Here is an 18150-nt window from a genome sequence, read left to right as displayed (position 1 = left end):
CAGAACCAATTCTGTCTGTTTACAACCGCATGAAAGCAGGAAAGAGATCGTCGTCAGATTGAATTACAATAACATTAACATGCTTCCATTTGAAACTTCTCGGTCTTCATCGTGGATTAACGCCCTCCCAAAGTCTAATTGAAGCCCTCCGTCGCTTCGCTCCGCGATCCGTCGGGCTTCAATTACCTTTGGTCGGGCGCAAGACCTCAAAGTTTCAAATGGAAGCATGTTAATGTGTAATTCACATAGTATATATAACTGTTTCTAGGTCAATACACACTCCAAGTGTATTCCAAACTCCGACAATAAACTGCCATGAAGCATCAGTTTCGTGTGTTTGTTTTTGTCTGTGTTTGTTCCCAGCATACTTTGATACCATGAATCGAAAGTGAAGCGTACCTTCGCAAGATGGCATCGAATGACGCTCCGAGTGTTGATGAGGTTCAGTGTGGAAAATGTAATCTACGTCACAGCAAAGGCCGTGCAGCATCCGATTGTTTTAAGTCATTTGAGATCCCTTTGGTTTTGAAGTCACGGAATGAACTCCAGTGATCTGTACAAATGCATTTCGTTTACATGCGTCAAAGAAGGAATTATTCGTGTCAGCGGACAGGGGAGGCAACTTTGTCGTGTAAGTGATGTCTCTTGGTTGACAACGTACACCATTTTCGCATCATTTTCGTTGATCAAACAACCAAATTAATTAATTATGCTTAGGTTTGGAGCTCAATCCGTCAACTAATTTCACGACAAATGTTCTTTGGCTTGCTTACATGGACTTGTATCAAAAATAAGTAAAGAATTCCACTGGATTCTGAGCTATGAATTTAACACACTAAAGTTCAAGATTACCAGATTATCTTTACCTTTAGAGTAGTACATTCAAAGCTCACTATCTTTTGCTATTATTGCATCACGAATATTGATTTGATTAAAGTCAATCCATGCAAATAATGACTTGAGTGATTGTATGATAGACCATTTTCTCAAATAACTCTGCACGAATGAACAAGCGCTGTTGAAGAGTTGCACCCTGCTTACCTTGTACAAACAGGAAACACATGGTCAACCAGTACATGATTGCAGCGTATAACTGACTCTGGTGTGTATGTTATTGTATGGCCTGCAATGATCGTGAAGCAGGCTTATCACTATCACTGTATCACTTTCCCATGCTGCAGTGACCTCGACTTCAAGCGAAAACTCACATGACCTTAGGCAATACACGTCGGCTATCATTCTGGGCAAGCGATCCAGCATTGTCGCAACAAATCTCTGATGAGTATATATATATATATATATTTCCAAAATCGAGCAGCATAACAAACACATCAGAGTCAATTTTTTTGCAAAAATGGTTAAACCAGGTGTTTCCTCTTTGTACGAGGTAAATGGGGCGCAACTCTTCTACAACGCTGGTAAATCCTGACAGACTTATTTCCGAAAAATGTCTATTGTGCATAATTTGTTCAAATGTTTCCTTGGTTAAAAAATAAACGAAGCATGCTGCGGGTTGCCATTTTGGGCTTGCTTTACCTGTCAGTATCACATTTGTTTTCAAAATGGCCGTGCTGAAGTTTTCCTTGATGTTTTTTCCAGGAAACAGCAGCAGTTTTGAGGAAGGAAGCCAAATTATCTGACAGCAATTTGCCAGCACCAACAACACAATCACAGTCATCTTCGGCTGTCTCCCATGCTCTGGCAGCATACAAAAGGTAATGCCAAATGTCTGCTTGCCCCGTCGCGATATAACCTTCGTGGTTGAAAACGACGTTAAACACCAAATAAAGAAAGAAATGTCTGCTTGCATTTAGACAAATGTTATACTCTATCACAGTACTGAAGTGGTTTGAACTTGCAGGCATGAAGTTAAAGCAGAAAACTAATAAGAGGATACTCTGGAAGTATCAGTCTTGCAGCTGTCCAGTATCTTCATGGGTGCAACTCTGCCGGCTACACGCCGGCAGCCGGTTTTTGGTTTCATCGGCTGCCGATGTTTTTGTTCCAGGAGAGGTTTTTTTTTTGCATTTTAAATACTAAAAAAGCTGGACCCCAACTTTTGCCGGTTTTTGGAATTTGCCAGGTTGCACCCATGTATCTTTGATTCATCATACATGCTGCACGAAAACAGTTAACTACTGTATGATGTATTCTGTATAGATCTAGATAAACATTTGCTTATTAAACAAAATTCTTCTGTGTACTTTGCTTTTTACATTCTGCAATTGATGTTTTGATCTTTACTTCAATCATAATTGTCGCATATTTTTAGTTTTGCAGCTGCACGTACATTGAACCATTACTCTTTTTATATTTAGTCAAGTTTTGACTAAATATTTTAACATCGAGGGGGAATCGAAACGAGGGTCGTGGTGTATGTGTGTGCGTGCGTGCGTGTGTGCGTGCGTGTAGAGCGATTCAGACCAAACTACTGGACCGATCTTTATGAAATTTGACATGAGAGTTCCTGGGTTTGATATCCCCGAACGTTTTTTTCCTTTTTTTGATAAATGTCTTTGATGACGTCATATCCGGCTTTTCGTGAAAGTTGAGGCGGCACTGTCACGCTCTCATTTTTCAACCAAATTGGTTGAAATTTTGATCAAGTAGTCTTCGACGAAGCCCGGACTTCGGTATTGCATTTCAGCTTGGTGGATTAAAAACAAGCTCTGAAAATTAAATATATAAAAATTATTATCAAAATTAAATTTTTGAAATCAATTTAAAAACACTTTCATCTTATTCCTTGTCGGTTCCTGATTCCAAAAACATATAGATATGATATGTTTGGATTAATAACACGCTCAGAAAGTTAAAACAAAGAGAGGTACAGAAAAGCGTGCTATCCTTCTCAGCGCAAGTACTACCCCGCTCTTCCTGTCAATTTCACTGCCTTTGCCGTGCGCGGTGGACTGACGATGCTACGAGTATACGGTCTTGCTGCGTTGCATTGCGCTCAGTTTCATTCTGTGAGTTCGACAGCTACTTGACTAAATATTGTATTTTCGCCTTACGCGACTTGTTAGTTTTACTCATCTGAAAGCTAGAAAATGTAAAGCATATAACTTTCACAGTCACAATACCATGCATGATTTAATTGAAGATGGATGTCTAGAAAAGTAGATCTTTCATGTTTACAAATTACATATATACTTTTCTTGGAACTGTTTCAGTTCTGATGATCCAAGCATATATGATGATGTTTACTCAGATTTGAAAGCATTCATTGACTCCTGCCTAGATGTACACAAGGTAAGGGCATCTTTCAAAATATGTCTTGTTTGGTACTTGACTTGTGCTTTAGCAGAAGTACAGATTTTTGCTTGGTCACATGTAATGCAAACGTACACTCTCACAGTCACACACATGTAGACGCCTACACACACAGGTCGTCTACACTATTGGAGGGATGGGCAGACTGGCGAAATGACGCAAGCTCTGTTTTAACTGTTTAAGAATTATATGTAGAGTATCTCAGATGTCATGTATTATTTATGTTGTCACTCAGCTCACAGTGGTTGTGTTTGTGAAGGTTACATTTACAGCTCAGTTTGTGGTTTGCTTCAGGTTGAACTGTCTACTATTCTGTATCCAGTCTTCATTGACATGTACTTGGAACTGATGTACAATAATCATGACCAGCTCAGTTTGTGGTTTGCTTCAGGTTGAACTGTCTACTATTGTGTATCCAGTCTTCATTGACATGTACTTGGAACTGATCTACAATAATCATGACCAGCTCAGTTTGTGGTTTGCTTCAGGTTGAACTGTCTACTATTGTGTATCCAGTCTTCATTGACATGTACTTGGAACTGATCTACAATAATCATGACCAGCTCAGTTTGTGGTTTGCTTCAGGTTGAACTGTCTACTATTCTGTATCCAGTCTTCATTCACATGTACTTGGAACTGATCTACAATAATCATGGCCAGCATGGTTTGTACACAAAATCTCATACTTGTTTGTATAAACTACTTCTACTTTTGTTGTTGTCTGTAAACAGTAAAACACACACACAAAATTATAAAAGTGGTTAATCTAGAGGCATAGTACTAGTTCTGTGATAGATCCTACATCTTAGTCTTACCAGGTTATGCACGCACAAATCTAATGTATGCATACAAACTAGTGATAGATGTATGTATTTTGTCTTCCTGAAGTTTTCTTTGCATTTGATTTGTAAGAAGGTAAAGAGAATGAGAGAGTTGTGCGGCCTGTATTGACAGTTACAGGAGAGGAATTATCTCACTCTTGCTGCTTGATTTGTAAGAAGATAAAGAGAATGAGAGAGTTGTGCGGCCTGTATCTACAGTTACAGGAGAGGAATTATCTCACTCTTGCTGCTTGATTTGTAAGAAGATAAAGAGAATGAGAGAGTTGTGCGGCCTGTATCTACAGTTACAGGAGAGGAATTATCTCACTCTTGCTGCTTGATTTGTAAGAAGATAAAGAGAATGAGAGAGTTGTGCGGCCTGTATCTACAGTTACAGGAGAGGAATTATCTCACTCTTGCTGCTTGATTCGCTTAGAATCTGTCTTTCTTTGTTTTTAGCATTTCAGTTCTTCCAGCGTTTCAGTCGTGACCAGGAGAAGTATCATGAACCTGATTTAGCTCGTCTGGCTGCAGTGCAGAGGCGGGAACACATGGAGAACGACCAAATGATGGAAACGTTTAAGTAAGGGGATATGAGGCACAACCATTTGGTTTCTTCTATATCATTATCAACTGTTTTTAAAAGTTCGCAGATTTTGAAGGGGGAAGGGAAGGGAGTCCAAGTATGCAAGAGGATTCTCTGTGTTAGTTTGTGTAACACTAACAGTCTGTGGAAGGACTTGTGTCAGCATATATATATGTAGGTTGTGTACAACTATAACAATAACACTAACAGTCTGTGGAAGGACTTGTGTCAGCATATATATATGTAGGTTGTGTACAACTATAACAATAACACTAACAGTCTGTGGAAGGACTTGTGTCAGCATATATATATGTAGGTTGTGTACAACTATAACAATAACACTAACAGTCTGTGGAAGGACTTGTGTCAGCATATATATATGTAGGTTGTGTACAACTATAACAATAACACTAACTGTCTGTGGAAGGACTTGTGTCAGCATATATATATGTAGGTTCTGTACAACTATAACAATAACACTAACAGTCTGTGGAAGGACTTGTGTCAGCATATATATATGTAGGTTGTGTACAACTATAACAATCACACTAACAGTCTGTGGAAGGACTTGTGTCAGCATATATATGTAGGTTGTGTACAACTATAACAATAACACTAACAGTCTGTGGAAGGACTTGTGTCAGCATATATATATGTAGGTTGTGTACAACTATAACAATAACACTAACAGTCTGTGGAAGGACTTGTGTCAGCATATATATGTAGGTTCTGTACAACTATAACAATAACACTAACAGTCTGTGGAAGGACTTGTGTCAGCATATATATATGTAGGTTGTGTACAACTATAACAATCACACTAACAGTCTGTGGAAGGACTTGTGTCAGCATATATATGTAGGTTGTGTACAACTATCAGTGCACCGTGGAACCTCCCTCCCAGATTGGACTGCAAGCAAGGCTGAGAGCACCAGTGCTTAGGCTTAGTAGGTCACAGAGATTTGACTGCAAGCAAGGCTGAGAGCACCAGTGCTTAGGCTTAGTAGGTCACAGAGATTTGACTGCAAGCAAGGCTGAGAGCACCAGTGCTTAGGCTTAGTAGGTCACAGAGATTTGACTGCAAGCAAGGCTGAGAGCACCAGTGCTTAGGCTTAGTAGGTCACACAGATTTGACTGCAAGCAAGGCTGAGAGCACCCATGCTTAGGCTTAGTAGGTCACAGATTTGACTGCAAGCAAGGCTGAGAGCACCAGTGCTTAGGCTTAGTAGGTCACAGAGATTTGACTGCAAGCAAGGCTGAGAGCACCAGTGCTTAGGCTTAGTAGGTCACACAGATTTGACTGCAAGCAAGGCTGAGAGCACCAGTGCTTAGGCTTAGTAGGTCACACAGATTTGACTGCAAGCAAGGCTGAGAGCACCAGTGCTTAGGCTTAGTAGGTCACAGAGATTTGACTGCAAGCAAGGCTGAGAGCACCAGTGCTTAGGCTTAGTAGGTCACAGAGATTTGACTGCAAGCAAGGCTGAGAGCACCAGTGCTTAGGCTTAGTAGGTCACAGAGATTTGACTGCAAGCAAGGCTGAGAGCACCAGTGCTTAGGCTTAGTAGGTCACAGATTTGACTGCAAGCAAGGCTGAGAGCACCAGTGCTTAGGCTTAGTAGGTCACAGAGATTTGACTGCAAGCAAGGCTGAGAGCACCAGTGCTTAGGCTTAGTAGGTCACACAGATTTGACTGCAAGCAAGGCTGAGAGCACCCGTGCTTAGGCTTAGTAGGTCACAGAGATTTGACTGCAAGCAAGGCTGAGAGCACCAGTGCTTAGGCTTAGTAGGTCACAGAGATTTGACTGCAAGCAAGGCTGAGAGCACCAGTGCTTAGGCTTAGTAGGTCACAGAGATTTGACTGCAAGCAAGGCTGAGAGCACCAGTGCTTAGGCTTAGTAGGTCACAGAGATTTGACTGCAAGCAAGGCTGAGAGCACCAGTGCTTAGGCTTAGTAGGTCACACAGATTTGACTGCAAGCAAGGCTGAGAGCACCAGTGCTTAGGCTTAGTAGGTCACAGAGATTTGACTGCAAGCAAGGCTGAGAGCACCAGTGCTTAGGCTTAGTAGGTCACAGAGATTTGACTGCAAGCAAGGCTGAGAGCACCAGTGCTTAGGCTTAGTAGGTCACACAGATTTGACTGCAAGCAAGGCTGAGAGCACCTGTGCTTAGGCTTAGTAGGTCACACAGATTTGACTGCAAGCAAGGCTGAGAGCACCAGTGCTTAGGCTTAGTAGGTCACAGAGATTTGACTGCAAGCAAGGCTGAGAGCACCAGTGCTTAGGCTTAGTAGGTCACACAGATTTGACTGCAAGCAAGGCTGAGAGCACCAGTGCTTAGGCTTAGTAGGTCACACAGATTTGAGTGCAAGCAAGGCTGAGAGCACCAGTGCTTAGGCTTAGTAGGTCACAGAGATTTGATTGCAAGCAAGGCTGAGAGCACCAGTGCTTAGGCTTAGTAGGTCACACAGATTTGACTGCAAGCAAGGCTGAGAGCACCAGTGCTTAGGCTTAGTAGGTCACACAGATTTGACTGCAAGCAAGGCTGAGAGCACCAGTGCTTAGGCTTAGTAGGTCACAGAGATTTGACTGCAAGCAAGGCTGAGAGCACCCCCCGCGGGTTAGGGGGAGTCCCATATTGGTTGGGACTAGAAAGAATTTACCCGATGCTACCCAGCATGTCGTAAGAGGCGACTAACGGTTCTGTTTCTTCTCTTCTTTTGTCTTATTTCTGCCTTACCAGTCCTTTCACCTATATTTCCTTCCAAGAAAACTCTCCCTACTATTCCCTGCAGTTTTCCAATTCTTTTCTTGTTGTCTTATTTGTACCTGACTGGATCCATCACCTTTATTTCACTTACCAAAAGTCTTCTTTTCCACATCCTTATTTCTCTGCACCCCGCATGTCGTATGAGGCGACTAACGGATTCTGTTTCTCCTTTTACCCTTGTTAAGTGGTTCTTGTATAGAATATAGTCAATGTTTGTAAAGATTTTAGTCAAGCAGTATGTAAGAAATGTTTAGTCCTTTGTACTGGAAACTTGCATTCTCCCAGTAAGGAGAAGGAGGAATTTTTTGATTAGTGCTTTTGTGAACAAGAAACACTTAACAAGTGGCTCTATCCCATCTCCCCCCCCCCCCCCCCCCCCCCCCCTTTCCCCTATCCCATCTCCCCCCTTTCCCTCGTCGCGATATAACCTTCGTGGTTGAAAACGACGTTAAACACCAAATAAAAGAAAGGCTGAGAGCACCAGTGCTTAGGCTTAGTAGGTCACACAGATTGGACTGCAAGCAAGGCTGAGAGCACCAGTGCTTAGGCTTAGTAGGTCACACAGATTTGACTGCAAGCAAGGCTGAGAGCACCAGTGCTTAGGCTTAGTAGGTCACACAGATTTGACTGCAAGCAAGGCTGAGAGCACCAGTGCTTAGGCTTAGTAGGTCACAGAGATTTGACTGCAAGCAAGGCTGAGAGCACCAGTGCTTAGGCTTAGTAGGTCACACAGATTTGACTGCAAGCAAGGCTGAGAGCACCAGTGCTTAGGCTTAGTAGGTCACACAGATTTGACTGCAAGCAAGGCTGAGAGCACCAGTGCTTAGGCTTAGTAGGTCACACAGATTGGACTGCAAGCAAGGCTGAGAGCACCAGTGCTTAGGCTTAGTAGGTCACACAGATTTGACTGCAAGCAAGGCTGAGAGCACCAGTGCTTAGGCTTAGTAGGTCACACAGATTTCCACTGTGAGAACTGGGCTTTTTTGTGCCAGTGTTGTGAATGTGGGGTACTTGCATGTAAACGGTTACTGTGCAGCTGTTTTTTGTGCCAGTGTTGTGAATGTGGGGTACTTGCATGTAAACGGTTACTGTGCAGCTGGTTTTTGTCATATGTGCACCAAATGGATATCAAAATAATCAGAAATGATTTTTCTACACACTCATGTGAATTTTAGGATGACAAAATAAAAAACACGAACTCAGGAATAAAAGGAAGTGCAGAATTCATCGTAAAAATAAATCAACCCGTGTTTAACTTCATTTTTCAACACGATGAAGCAATATTTAATGCAGAACATATGGTTATAAACTATTCTACAACCAACTTCCTTTCAAGCAAAAAATCAAATGAAAATCAAAGCAAAAATGATGTAGTTATGATCTTTTTACTTGACATGATGCGAATCAAGAAAAAGCACAACTGACACCGACATGTCTTTGCCGTCAGACATCATGTATTCTGCCTGAGCATTTCCTCCATTTCAGCTCTCAAATGTTTCTACAACTTCTTGGTTGTCTAGATTCTCCTGTAGATCGTTTTCTTTATCTCTATCCACCTCAATATCGCTTCCATTGCTTGGCGAACTTCTGACTATCTCCGCCATTGTTGTATTCAAACGTGACAAGTTCTTTGTTTACTTCGGCAGGAAACGGAAACAGTCGCCTCGATTCGGAAATAAAATATTCAAAAATAGTCATCACCCAATCCGGTGACGTAGTTAACTAAACTTATCTACGTCAGTGATTAACGTGTACACAAGTTTTCCGAAGTCACCTGCAAAGTACACACAAATGCGTATCTCGTTGTTTGGCTACACTACTCGCTCGCGCGTATCTGGTGTTTGACTAGCCTACACATGGGCACGTATCTGGTGTTTGACTAGCCTACACGTGGGGCATGTATCTGGTGTTTGACTAGCCTACACGTGGGGCACGTATCTGGTGTTTGACTAGCCTACACGTGGGGCACGTATCTGGTGTTTGACTAGCCTACACGTGGGGCACGTATCTGGTGTTTGACTAGCCTACACGTGGGGCACGTATCTGGTGTTTGACTAGCCTACACGTGGGGCATGTATCTGGTGTTTGACTAGCCTACACGTGGGGCATGTATCTGGTGTTTGACTAGCCTACACGTGGGGCACGTATCTGGTGTTTGACTAGCCTACACGTGGGGCACGTATCTGGTGTTTGACTTGCCTACACGTGGGGCACGTATCTGGTGTTTGACTAGCCTACACGTGGGGCATGTATCTGGTGTTTGACTAGCCTACACGTGGGGCATGTATCTGGTGTTTGACTAGCCTACACGTGGGGCACGTATCTGGTGTTTGACTAGCCTACACGTGGGGCATGTATCTGGTGTTTGACTAGCCTACACGTGGGGCATGTATCTGGTGTTTGACTAGCCTACACGTGGGCATGTATCTGGTGTTTGACTAGCCTACACGTGGGGCATGTATCTGGTGTTTGACTAGCCTACACGTGGGGCATGTATCTGGTGTTTGACTTGCCTACACGTGGGCATGTATCTGGTGTTTGACTAGCCTACACGTGGGGCATGTATCTGGTGTTTGACTAGCCTACACGTGGGGCACGTATCTGGTGTTTGACTAGCCTACACGTGGGGCATGTATCTGGTGTTTGACTAGCCTACACGTGGGCATGTATCTGGTGTTTGACTAGCCTACACGTGGGGCACGTATCTGGTGTTTGACTAGCCTACACGTGGGGCATGTATCTGGTGTTTGACTTGCCTACACGTGGGCATGTATCTGGTGTTTGACTAGCCTACACGTGGGCACGTATCTGGTGTTTGACTAGCCTACACATGGGCATGTATCTGGTGTTTGACTAGCCTACACGTGGGGCACGTATCTGGTGTTTGACTAGCCTACACGTGGGCATGTATCTGGTGTTTGACTAGCCTACACGTGGGGCACGTATCTGGTGTTTGACTAGCCTACACGTGGGCGCGTATCCAGTCAAAAATCGAAGAAAATCAGGTCTTAACACTTTCTACCCCACCTATGTTGACCAAGTTTATTTTAGCCGAGCACAGCTGGTCACTCAGAATTGTAGTAACTATGTAGTAACTGTGTATCAACACGCTGGAATGCAGACGTTAGATCGACGTTACAGGAAGCGACTGAAGCTAACAGTCTGAGCGGATATATCCGTACCTGGTCAGATAGAGCTATATGAGTGGGTACGTATCCGTACCTGGGAGACAATGAGTTGAAAAGGAGGGAGTGTGAAAATGGAGGTAAATTTACGAAGCATTTGAAGAGAAATGTGAAAAACCAAGGTTTTAAAATGGAGTAAGTCTTAAAAGGGCTTCCACTGTATCACCTTTTCTTTCCCTTTGTATTGAAATCGTTTACTTATTTCATCAGGCACACCAGTTCGGTTAATTGTATTTTATACTCTGAAACTGACTCACTGAACTTCATTGCACTGTGTAATCTGTTGTGCCTTTCATTTACAAGAAAGGAATACATCACACACAGAAAAATAGAGAGTGGAGCATGTTTAAAATATATATATATAAAAATATGAAACGAGGGTTACTCTGTACTATCAGCTCAACAGTGGTGTGACCAGTTGGCAGCATGCCTACATATGTCAAGATACTTACTCTGACTTGTGTTTTTCCTAACTTGTTCAGATCCAGTCGCTTTGTGATCCGCATGTCACGGGACTCCTACACTCACCTGAAGCGCCACCTGCAGGAGCGACACATGACCCTCCTCATTAACATGATACAGGAGCACCTCTTCATTGATGGTCAGTACAGTGATCATGCCAGCCATTTTCCAAACCAGCACAGTGATCATGCCAGCCATTTTCCAAACCAGTACAGTGATCATGCCAGCCATTTTCCAAACCAGTACAGTGATCATGCCAGCCATTTTCCAAACCAGTACAGTGATCATGCCAGCCATTTTCCAAACCAGCTTTTTTTCAGATTTTCTGTTCATAACCTCAGTAAATTTACCTCCATTTTAATTAAGACTCCCTCCTTTTTGAGACCTGATTTTCTCAGATTTTTGTAGGTCTTAAAAGGGGGATTCCACTGTATTTCTTTTGAGTTTGAATCCTGATTTTCCGAGAAATTGATCACTGGCCTATGTTTACCTGTCCGACCATGTCTGAAACACAGAAACGACAGTGTTTTTGTAAAGGCTATCCTGACTTGAGCCTAAACACAGAAACGACAGTGTTTTTGTAAAGGCTATCCTGACTTGAGCCTAAACACAGAAACGACAGTGTTTTTGTAAAGGCTATCCTGACTTGAGCCTAAACACAGAAACGACAGTGTTTTTGTAAAGGCTATCCTGACTTGAGCCTAAAAGTTATTGCCAAAGCTTCATGCAGCCAACTTTCTGAAGAAGACTTTGTGAAGTCTACTTCACCCCAATCAATTTGAGGCTTTAGGAAGAAACTCGTTCAACAAAATGTTGACCAGTATATGTATATATATGCTACCGATTTGGTGTCCGAATTTTTCAGATTTTGTTACCAGTGTAATATAGGACATTTCCAGTTAATTTGATCACTTCAGCAATAGGTGATTGATCAGAGATCATTTTCTGTCTGTTGGATGTTTTTGTTGCTCCAATACTGTAAAGCTACAAATTCCTCACTTGTTTACTGTAGCACACAAAAATCTTGTAGCTAAAGATTGTTTTCCAGTGGTAGCTAAAGATTGTTTTCCAGTGGTAGCTAAAGATTGTTTTCCAGTGGTAGCTAAAGATTGTTTTCCAGTGGTAGCTAAAGATTGTTTTCCAGTGGTAGCTAAAGATTGTTTTCCAGTGGTAGCTAAAGATTGTTTTCCAGTGGAAGCTAAAGATTGTTTTCCAGTGGTAGCTAAAGATTGTTTTCCAGTGGAAGCTAAAGATTGTTTTCCAGTGGTAGCTAAAGATTGTTTTCCAGTGGAAGCTAAAGATTGTTTTCCAGTGGAAGCTAAAGATTGTTTTCCAGTGGTAGCTAAAGATTGTTTTCCAGTGGAAGGTAAAGACTGTTTTCCAGTGGAAGCTAAAGATTGTTTTCCAGTGGAAGCTAAAGATTGTTTTCCAGTGGTAGCTAAAGATTGTTTTCCAGTGGAAGCTAAAGATTGTTTTCCAGTGGAAGCTAAAGATTGTTTTCCAGTGGTAGCTAAAGATTGTTTTCCAGTGGTAGCTAAAGATTGTTTTCCAGTGGAAGCTAAAGATTGTTTTCCAGTGGTAGCTAAAGATTGTTTTCCAGTGGTAGCTAAAGATTGTTTTCCAGTGGAAGGTAAAGACTGTTTTCCAGTGGAAGCTAAAGATTGTTTTCCAGTGGTAGCTAAAGATTGTTTTCCAGTGGTAGGTAAAGATTGTTTTCCAGTGGTAGCTAAAGATTGTTTTCCAGTGGTAGCTAAAGATTGTTTTCCAGTGGTAGCTAAAGATTGTTTTCCAGTGGAAGCTAAAGATTGTTTTCCAGTGGTAGCTAAAGATTGTTTTCCAGTGGTAGCTAAAGATTGTTTTCCAGTGGTAGCTAAAGATTGTTTTCCAGTGAAAGCTAAAGATTGTTTTCCAGTGGTAGCTAAAGATTGTTTTCCAGTGGAAGCTAAAGATTGTTTTCCAGTGGTAGCTAAAGATTGTTTTCCAGTGGAAGGTAAAGACTGTTTTCCAGTGGAAGCTAAAGATTGTTTTCCAGTGGTAGCTAAAGATTGTTTTCCAGTGGTAGCTAAAGATTGTTTTCCAGTGGAAGCTAAAGATTGTTTTCCAGTGGAAGCTAAAGATTGTTTTCCAGTGGAAGCTAAAGATTGTTTTCCAGTGGAAGCTAAAGATTGTTTTCCAGTGGTAGCTAAAGATTGTTTTCCAGTGGTAGCTAAAGATTGTTTTCCAGTGGTAGCTAAAGATTGTTTTCCAGTGGAAGCTAAAGATTGTTTTCCAGTGGTAGCTAAAGATTGTTTTCCAGTGGAAGCTAAAGATTGTTTTCCAGTGGTAGCTAAAGATTGTTTTCCAGTGGAAGGTAAAGACTGTTTTCCAGTGGAAGCTAAAGATTGTTTTCCAGTGGAAGGTAAAGACTGTTTTCCAGTGGTAGCTAAAGATTGTTTTCCAGTGGAAGCTAAAGATTGTTTTCCAGTGGAAGCTAAAGATTGTTTTCCAGTGGAAGCTAAAGATTGTTTTCCAGTGGTAGCTAAAGATTGTTTTCCAGTGGTAGCTAAAGATTGTTTTCCAGTGGAAGCTAAAGATTGTTTTCCAGTGGTAGCTAAAGATTGTTTTCCAGTGGTAGCTAAAGATTGTTTTCCAGTGGAAGCTAAAGATTGTTTTCCAGTGGAAGCTAAAGATTGTTTTCCAGTGGAAGCTAAAGATTGTTTTCCAGTGGTAGCTAAAGATTGTTTTCCAGTGGAAGCTAAAGATTGTTTTCCAGTGGAAGCTAAAGATTGTTTTCCAGTGGTAGCTAAAGATTGTTTTCCAGTGGTAGCTAAAGATTGTTTTCCAGTGGAAGCTAAAGATTGTTTTCCAGTGGAAGCTAAAGATTGTTTTCCAGTGGTAGCTAAAGATTGTTTTCCAATGGTAGCTAAAGATTGTTTTCCAGTGGAAGCTAAAGATTGTTTTCCAGTGGTAGGTAAAGATTGTTTTCCAGTGGTAGCTAAAGATTGTTTTCCAGTGGTAGCTAAAGATTGTTTTCCAGTGGTAGCTAAAGATTGTTTTCCAGTGGAAGCTAAAGATTGTTTTCCAGTGGTAGCTAAAGATTGTTTTCCAATGGTAGCTAAAGATTGTTTTCCAGTGGTATTTTTCAGCATCATACACGAATAGGACTGGATTCTTGGTCTTACAAGTTGAACACATTCGGTTAGCGCAGGTTTTCGGAACTAATTTTCAAAATTCCCCTTATTTTGCCCAGTATTTGATGGAGTTCCAAGGAATCAAGACCAGATCCAAGCCACAAGTGGAGCATTGCTGGGAGATGCGGAGAAGGAAGGTAAGTAATAGATATAAAATAGAGCACTGACATGCTCCTTCTATAAGAAGACAGATTCTCATTGTGTGTTTGTGTGTGTGTAAAGCTAGTTTATTGTACATATTAATACAATAATATTTGACCAAATGTAATATGTTGAATGCTTTAAGCCCACTTCATAATAAAGTTCAGCATGTGATAATTGTTTTCATATTTCTGTTTTTCGTTCTCAGCAAACAAAGCAAAGGTCTTCTATGGTCTTCTGAAAGAACCAGATTTGAATGTCCCTCTGGAAGATGAAGACGAGGGTGAAGGAGATGGTGATGGTACTGGAAAACCTAAGGTTGGTTTTGAGAACAAATCAGAATGAATTGGTGTCATTTTGACATGCTGTTTTTGATCTTGTTTCCTGGTGTACAACATAGGCAAATTGTGTCATCTTCTTATTAGAAAATTTGTTTTGAATGCAAACAAAAGCAAATAGTCTAAGTAAATTTAAAACAAGTCGCGTAAGGCGAAAATACAACATTTAGTCAAGCTCAGTCGTAGCATCGTCTGTCCACCACTCATGGCAAAGGCAGTGAAATTAACAATCCAGAAAAGTGCGGGAGCGGTTGCGCTGAGGAGGATAGCACGCTTTTCTATATCTCTATTCTTTTTAACTCTCTGAACGTGTTTTTAATCCAAACATATCATATCTATATGTTTTTGGAATCAGAAACGGTCAATGAATAAGATGAAATTGTTTTTAAATCGATTTCGAACATTTAATTTTAATCATAATTTTTATGTTTTTAATTTTCAGTGCTTGTTTTAATACGAATATAACATATTTATATGTTTTTGGAATCAGAAAATGATGAAGAATACGATAAACGTAAATTTGGATCGTTTTATAAAAAAAAAAATTTCATTATAATTTTCAGATTTTTAATGACCAAAGTCATTAATTAATTTTTAAGCCTCCAAGCTGAAATGCAATACCAAATTCCGGCCTTCGTCGAAGATTGCTTGGCCAAAATTTCAATCAATTTGATTGAAAAATAAGGGTGTGACAGTGCCGCCTCAACTTTTACAAAATGCCGGATATGACGTCATCAAAGACATTTATCAAAAAAATGAAAAAAACGTCTGGGGATATCATACTCAGGAACTCTCATGAAAAATTTCATGAAGATCGGTCCAGTAGTTTACTCTGAATCGCTCTATACACACACACACACACACACACACACACACACACACACACACACACACACACACACACACATACACCACGACCCTCGTCTCGATTCCCCCATCTATGTTAAAACATTTAGTCAAGTTGTAAAAAGAGAGAAGAGGGACTGCTTTGAAAAATGTGTTTACAATGTTTAATAAAAAAAAAATAAAAAAACATCTAATTCAAAAGAACATTTACTGCACATTGACAAATTTAAATACAGCGAACAGATCTGAAGCTGAGATTTTGCAATGTACCTTGAAGGCTACTGATTTAGCTCATACAGCCTGTAAAATAAGCAGTTAATTTGTTCGGCTGATGTGACAAACAATGCAAGTAATTTGTTTACAGAATGGACAACTTGGATATAATTAAGGTATTGTGTTCTCAGAAAAAGAAAGCAAAGAAAGACCCTCTTCTGATGAAGAAATCCAAGAACGACCCCAATGCTCCGCAACCAACTCGAATACCACTCCCAGAATTGTAAGTTCCCTGTGCTTGCTTGATACCATGTAGGCCTGTCATATCTTTTACTTGTGTACCGTCTCAATGGTTTATTTCTCCTGTTGAATTTCACTGTAAGTTCTCTATGCTTGCTTGATACCATGTAGGCCTGTCATATCTTTTACTTCTGTACCGTCTCAATGGTTTATTTCTCCTGTTGAATTTCACTGTAAGTGCCCTGTGCTTGCTTGATACCATGTAGGCCTGGCCCTGTGCTTGCTTGATACCATGTAGGCCTGGCCCTGTGCTTGCTTGATACCATGTAGGCCTGGCCCTGTGCTTGATACCATGTAGGCCTGGCCCTGTGCTTGATACCATGTAGGCCTGGCCCTGTGCTTGCTTGATACCATGTAGGCCTGGCCCTGTGCTTGCTTGATACCATGTAGGCCTGGCCCTGTGCTTGATACCATGTAGGCCTGGCCCTGTGCTTGCTTGATACCATGTAGGCCTGGCCCTGTGCTTGATACCATGTAGGCCTGGCCCTGTGCTTGATACCATGTAGGCCTGGCCCTGTGCTTGCTTGATACCATGTAGGCCTGGCCCTGTGCTTGATACCATGTAGGCCTGGCCCTGTGCTTGATACCATGTAGGCCTGGCCCTGTGCTTGCTTGATACCATGTAGGCCTGGCCCTGTGCTTGCTTGATACCATGTAGGCCTGGCCCTGTGCTTGATACCATGTAGGCCTGGCCCTGTGCTTGATACCATGTAGGCCTGGCCCTGTGCTTGCTTGATACCATGTAGGCCTGGCCCTGTGCTTGCTTGATACCATGTAGGCCTGGCCCTGTGCTTGATACCATGTAGGCCTGGCCCTGTGCTTGCTTGATACCATGTAGGCCTGGCCCTGTGCTTGCTTGATACCATGTAGGCCTGGCCCTGTGCTTGCTTGATACCATGTAGGCCTGGCCCTGTGCTTGATACCATGTAGGCCTGGCCCTGTGCTTGATACCATGTAGGCCTGGCCCTGTGCTTGCTTGATACCATGTAGGCCTGGCCCTGTGCTTGCTTGATACCCATTCTGATCATCATCGCTCCACGCTATCGGTTTAGTCCCTCTGACCGGACGCTAAAGTCCTACGCGAATCTATCAAAACAAGAATACAGAGTTATCTCCCATATGTTGTTCGCGAGCAGTGTTCGCGAGACGAAAATGATTGCAGATTGGCCGACTTCGACAGTGATCTCCGTTCTGTTCAAGTCAAACAGTTTATTTACCAAATGCAAAGCACAGGATTTTGTTATGGTGTATGCATAAAACTTCACACTCCTTCCACACGCATATATCATAATAAATATGTACAGATAAAGTGTTCAATTTCACTGGGCCTATTTACGTGTGTACACCAACCAGACAGTTCAAAACGGACTGGTTGTTCTTTTAGCACCAATTTGACAGGAGTAATCACAGGTTGCATGGATAAAGATAAATGAATTCCCTAAAATCATATCTAAAAATATAATCATCAATATAATAAATCCGAGTACATGCTGACACAGTTATTCAAAGGGCACAACCCTTATATCTATTAAGATATTTCATTTAAGGATACTCGATCCATTTCAAAACTTTAGCTGACACATATCACAGATCTAACAGATCTAACGATCCACCATTGAGGCCGCAAGGACTGCCTCAGGAAAGAAACTGTTCCTGAAACGAGAAGTCCTGCTCTTCAGAGCGCGGAAGCGCTTGCCTGACGGGAGGGGCTCGAACAGATGGCTGGCTGGGTGAGATGAGTCTGCCACTATACCCCTAACTCTCTTTGCTAAACGTGAGCTGTACAGTGAGGCGACTGACGGAAGTTCGCAACCCACAATACGAGACGCTTGTCTGACAATGCGCTCCAGCTCTTCCTTGTTCCTAGCACTGGCACCGCTAAACCACACGGTGACTGAAAAACACAGAATGCTTTCTACAGTAGCCCTATAGAACTGCTTTTGGATGGCTTGGTTCAGTCTAAATTTCTTCAGCTGTCGAAGGAAGTGAAGCCTCTGCTGACACTTCTTGATAATGGGCTCTGTGTTTTTGTCCCATGTGAGGTCGCT

At 41.9% G+C, this 18150-nt stretch overlaps 1 protein-coding gene across 1 annotated transcript in view; it reads left to right on the top strand.

The window, feature by feature from the left end:
* Window positions 1-18150, top strand: part of LOC138960419 (transcription initiation factor TFIID subunit 5-like) — a 74195-nt gene that overhangs the window by 2791 nt on the left and 53254 nt on the right. Inside the window, exons 2-9 of the mRNA XM_070332333.1 lie at window positions 1600-1715; window positions 3174-3252; window positions 3859-3937; window positions 4554-4677; window positions 11115-11233; window positions 14324-14401; window positions 14614-14723; window positions 15994-16085. Of these exons, the coding sequence (XP_070188434.1) occupies window positions 1600-1715; window positions 3174-3252; window positions 3859-3937; window positions 4554-4677; window positions 11115-11233; window positions 14324-14401; window positions 14614-14723; window positions 15994-16085 (797 nt within the window). The remainder of the gene's footprint in view (window positions 1-1599; window positions 1716-3173; window positions 3253-3858; window positions 3938-4553; window positions 4678-11114; window positions 11234-14323; window positions 14402-14613; window positions 14724-15993; window positions 16086-18150) is intronic.

This window comes from Littorina saxatilis, linkage group LG2, assembly GCF_037325665.1.
Source record: "Littorina saxatilis isolate snail1 linkage group LG2, US_GU_Lsax_2.0, whole genome shotgun sequence".
Lineage (NCBI taxonomy): Eukaryota > Metazoa > Mollusca > Gastropoda > Littorinimorpha > Littorinidae > Littorina > Littorina saxatilis.
The sequence above is the reverse complement of the archived record's forward strand: the minus strand, read 5'-3'. Positions and strand labels throughout refer to the sequence as shown.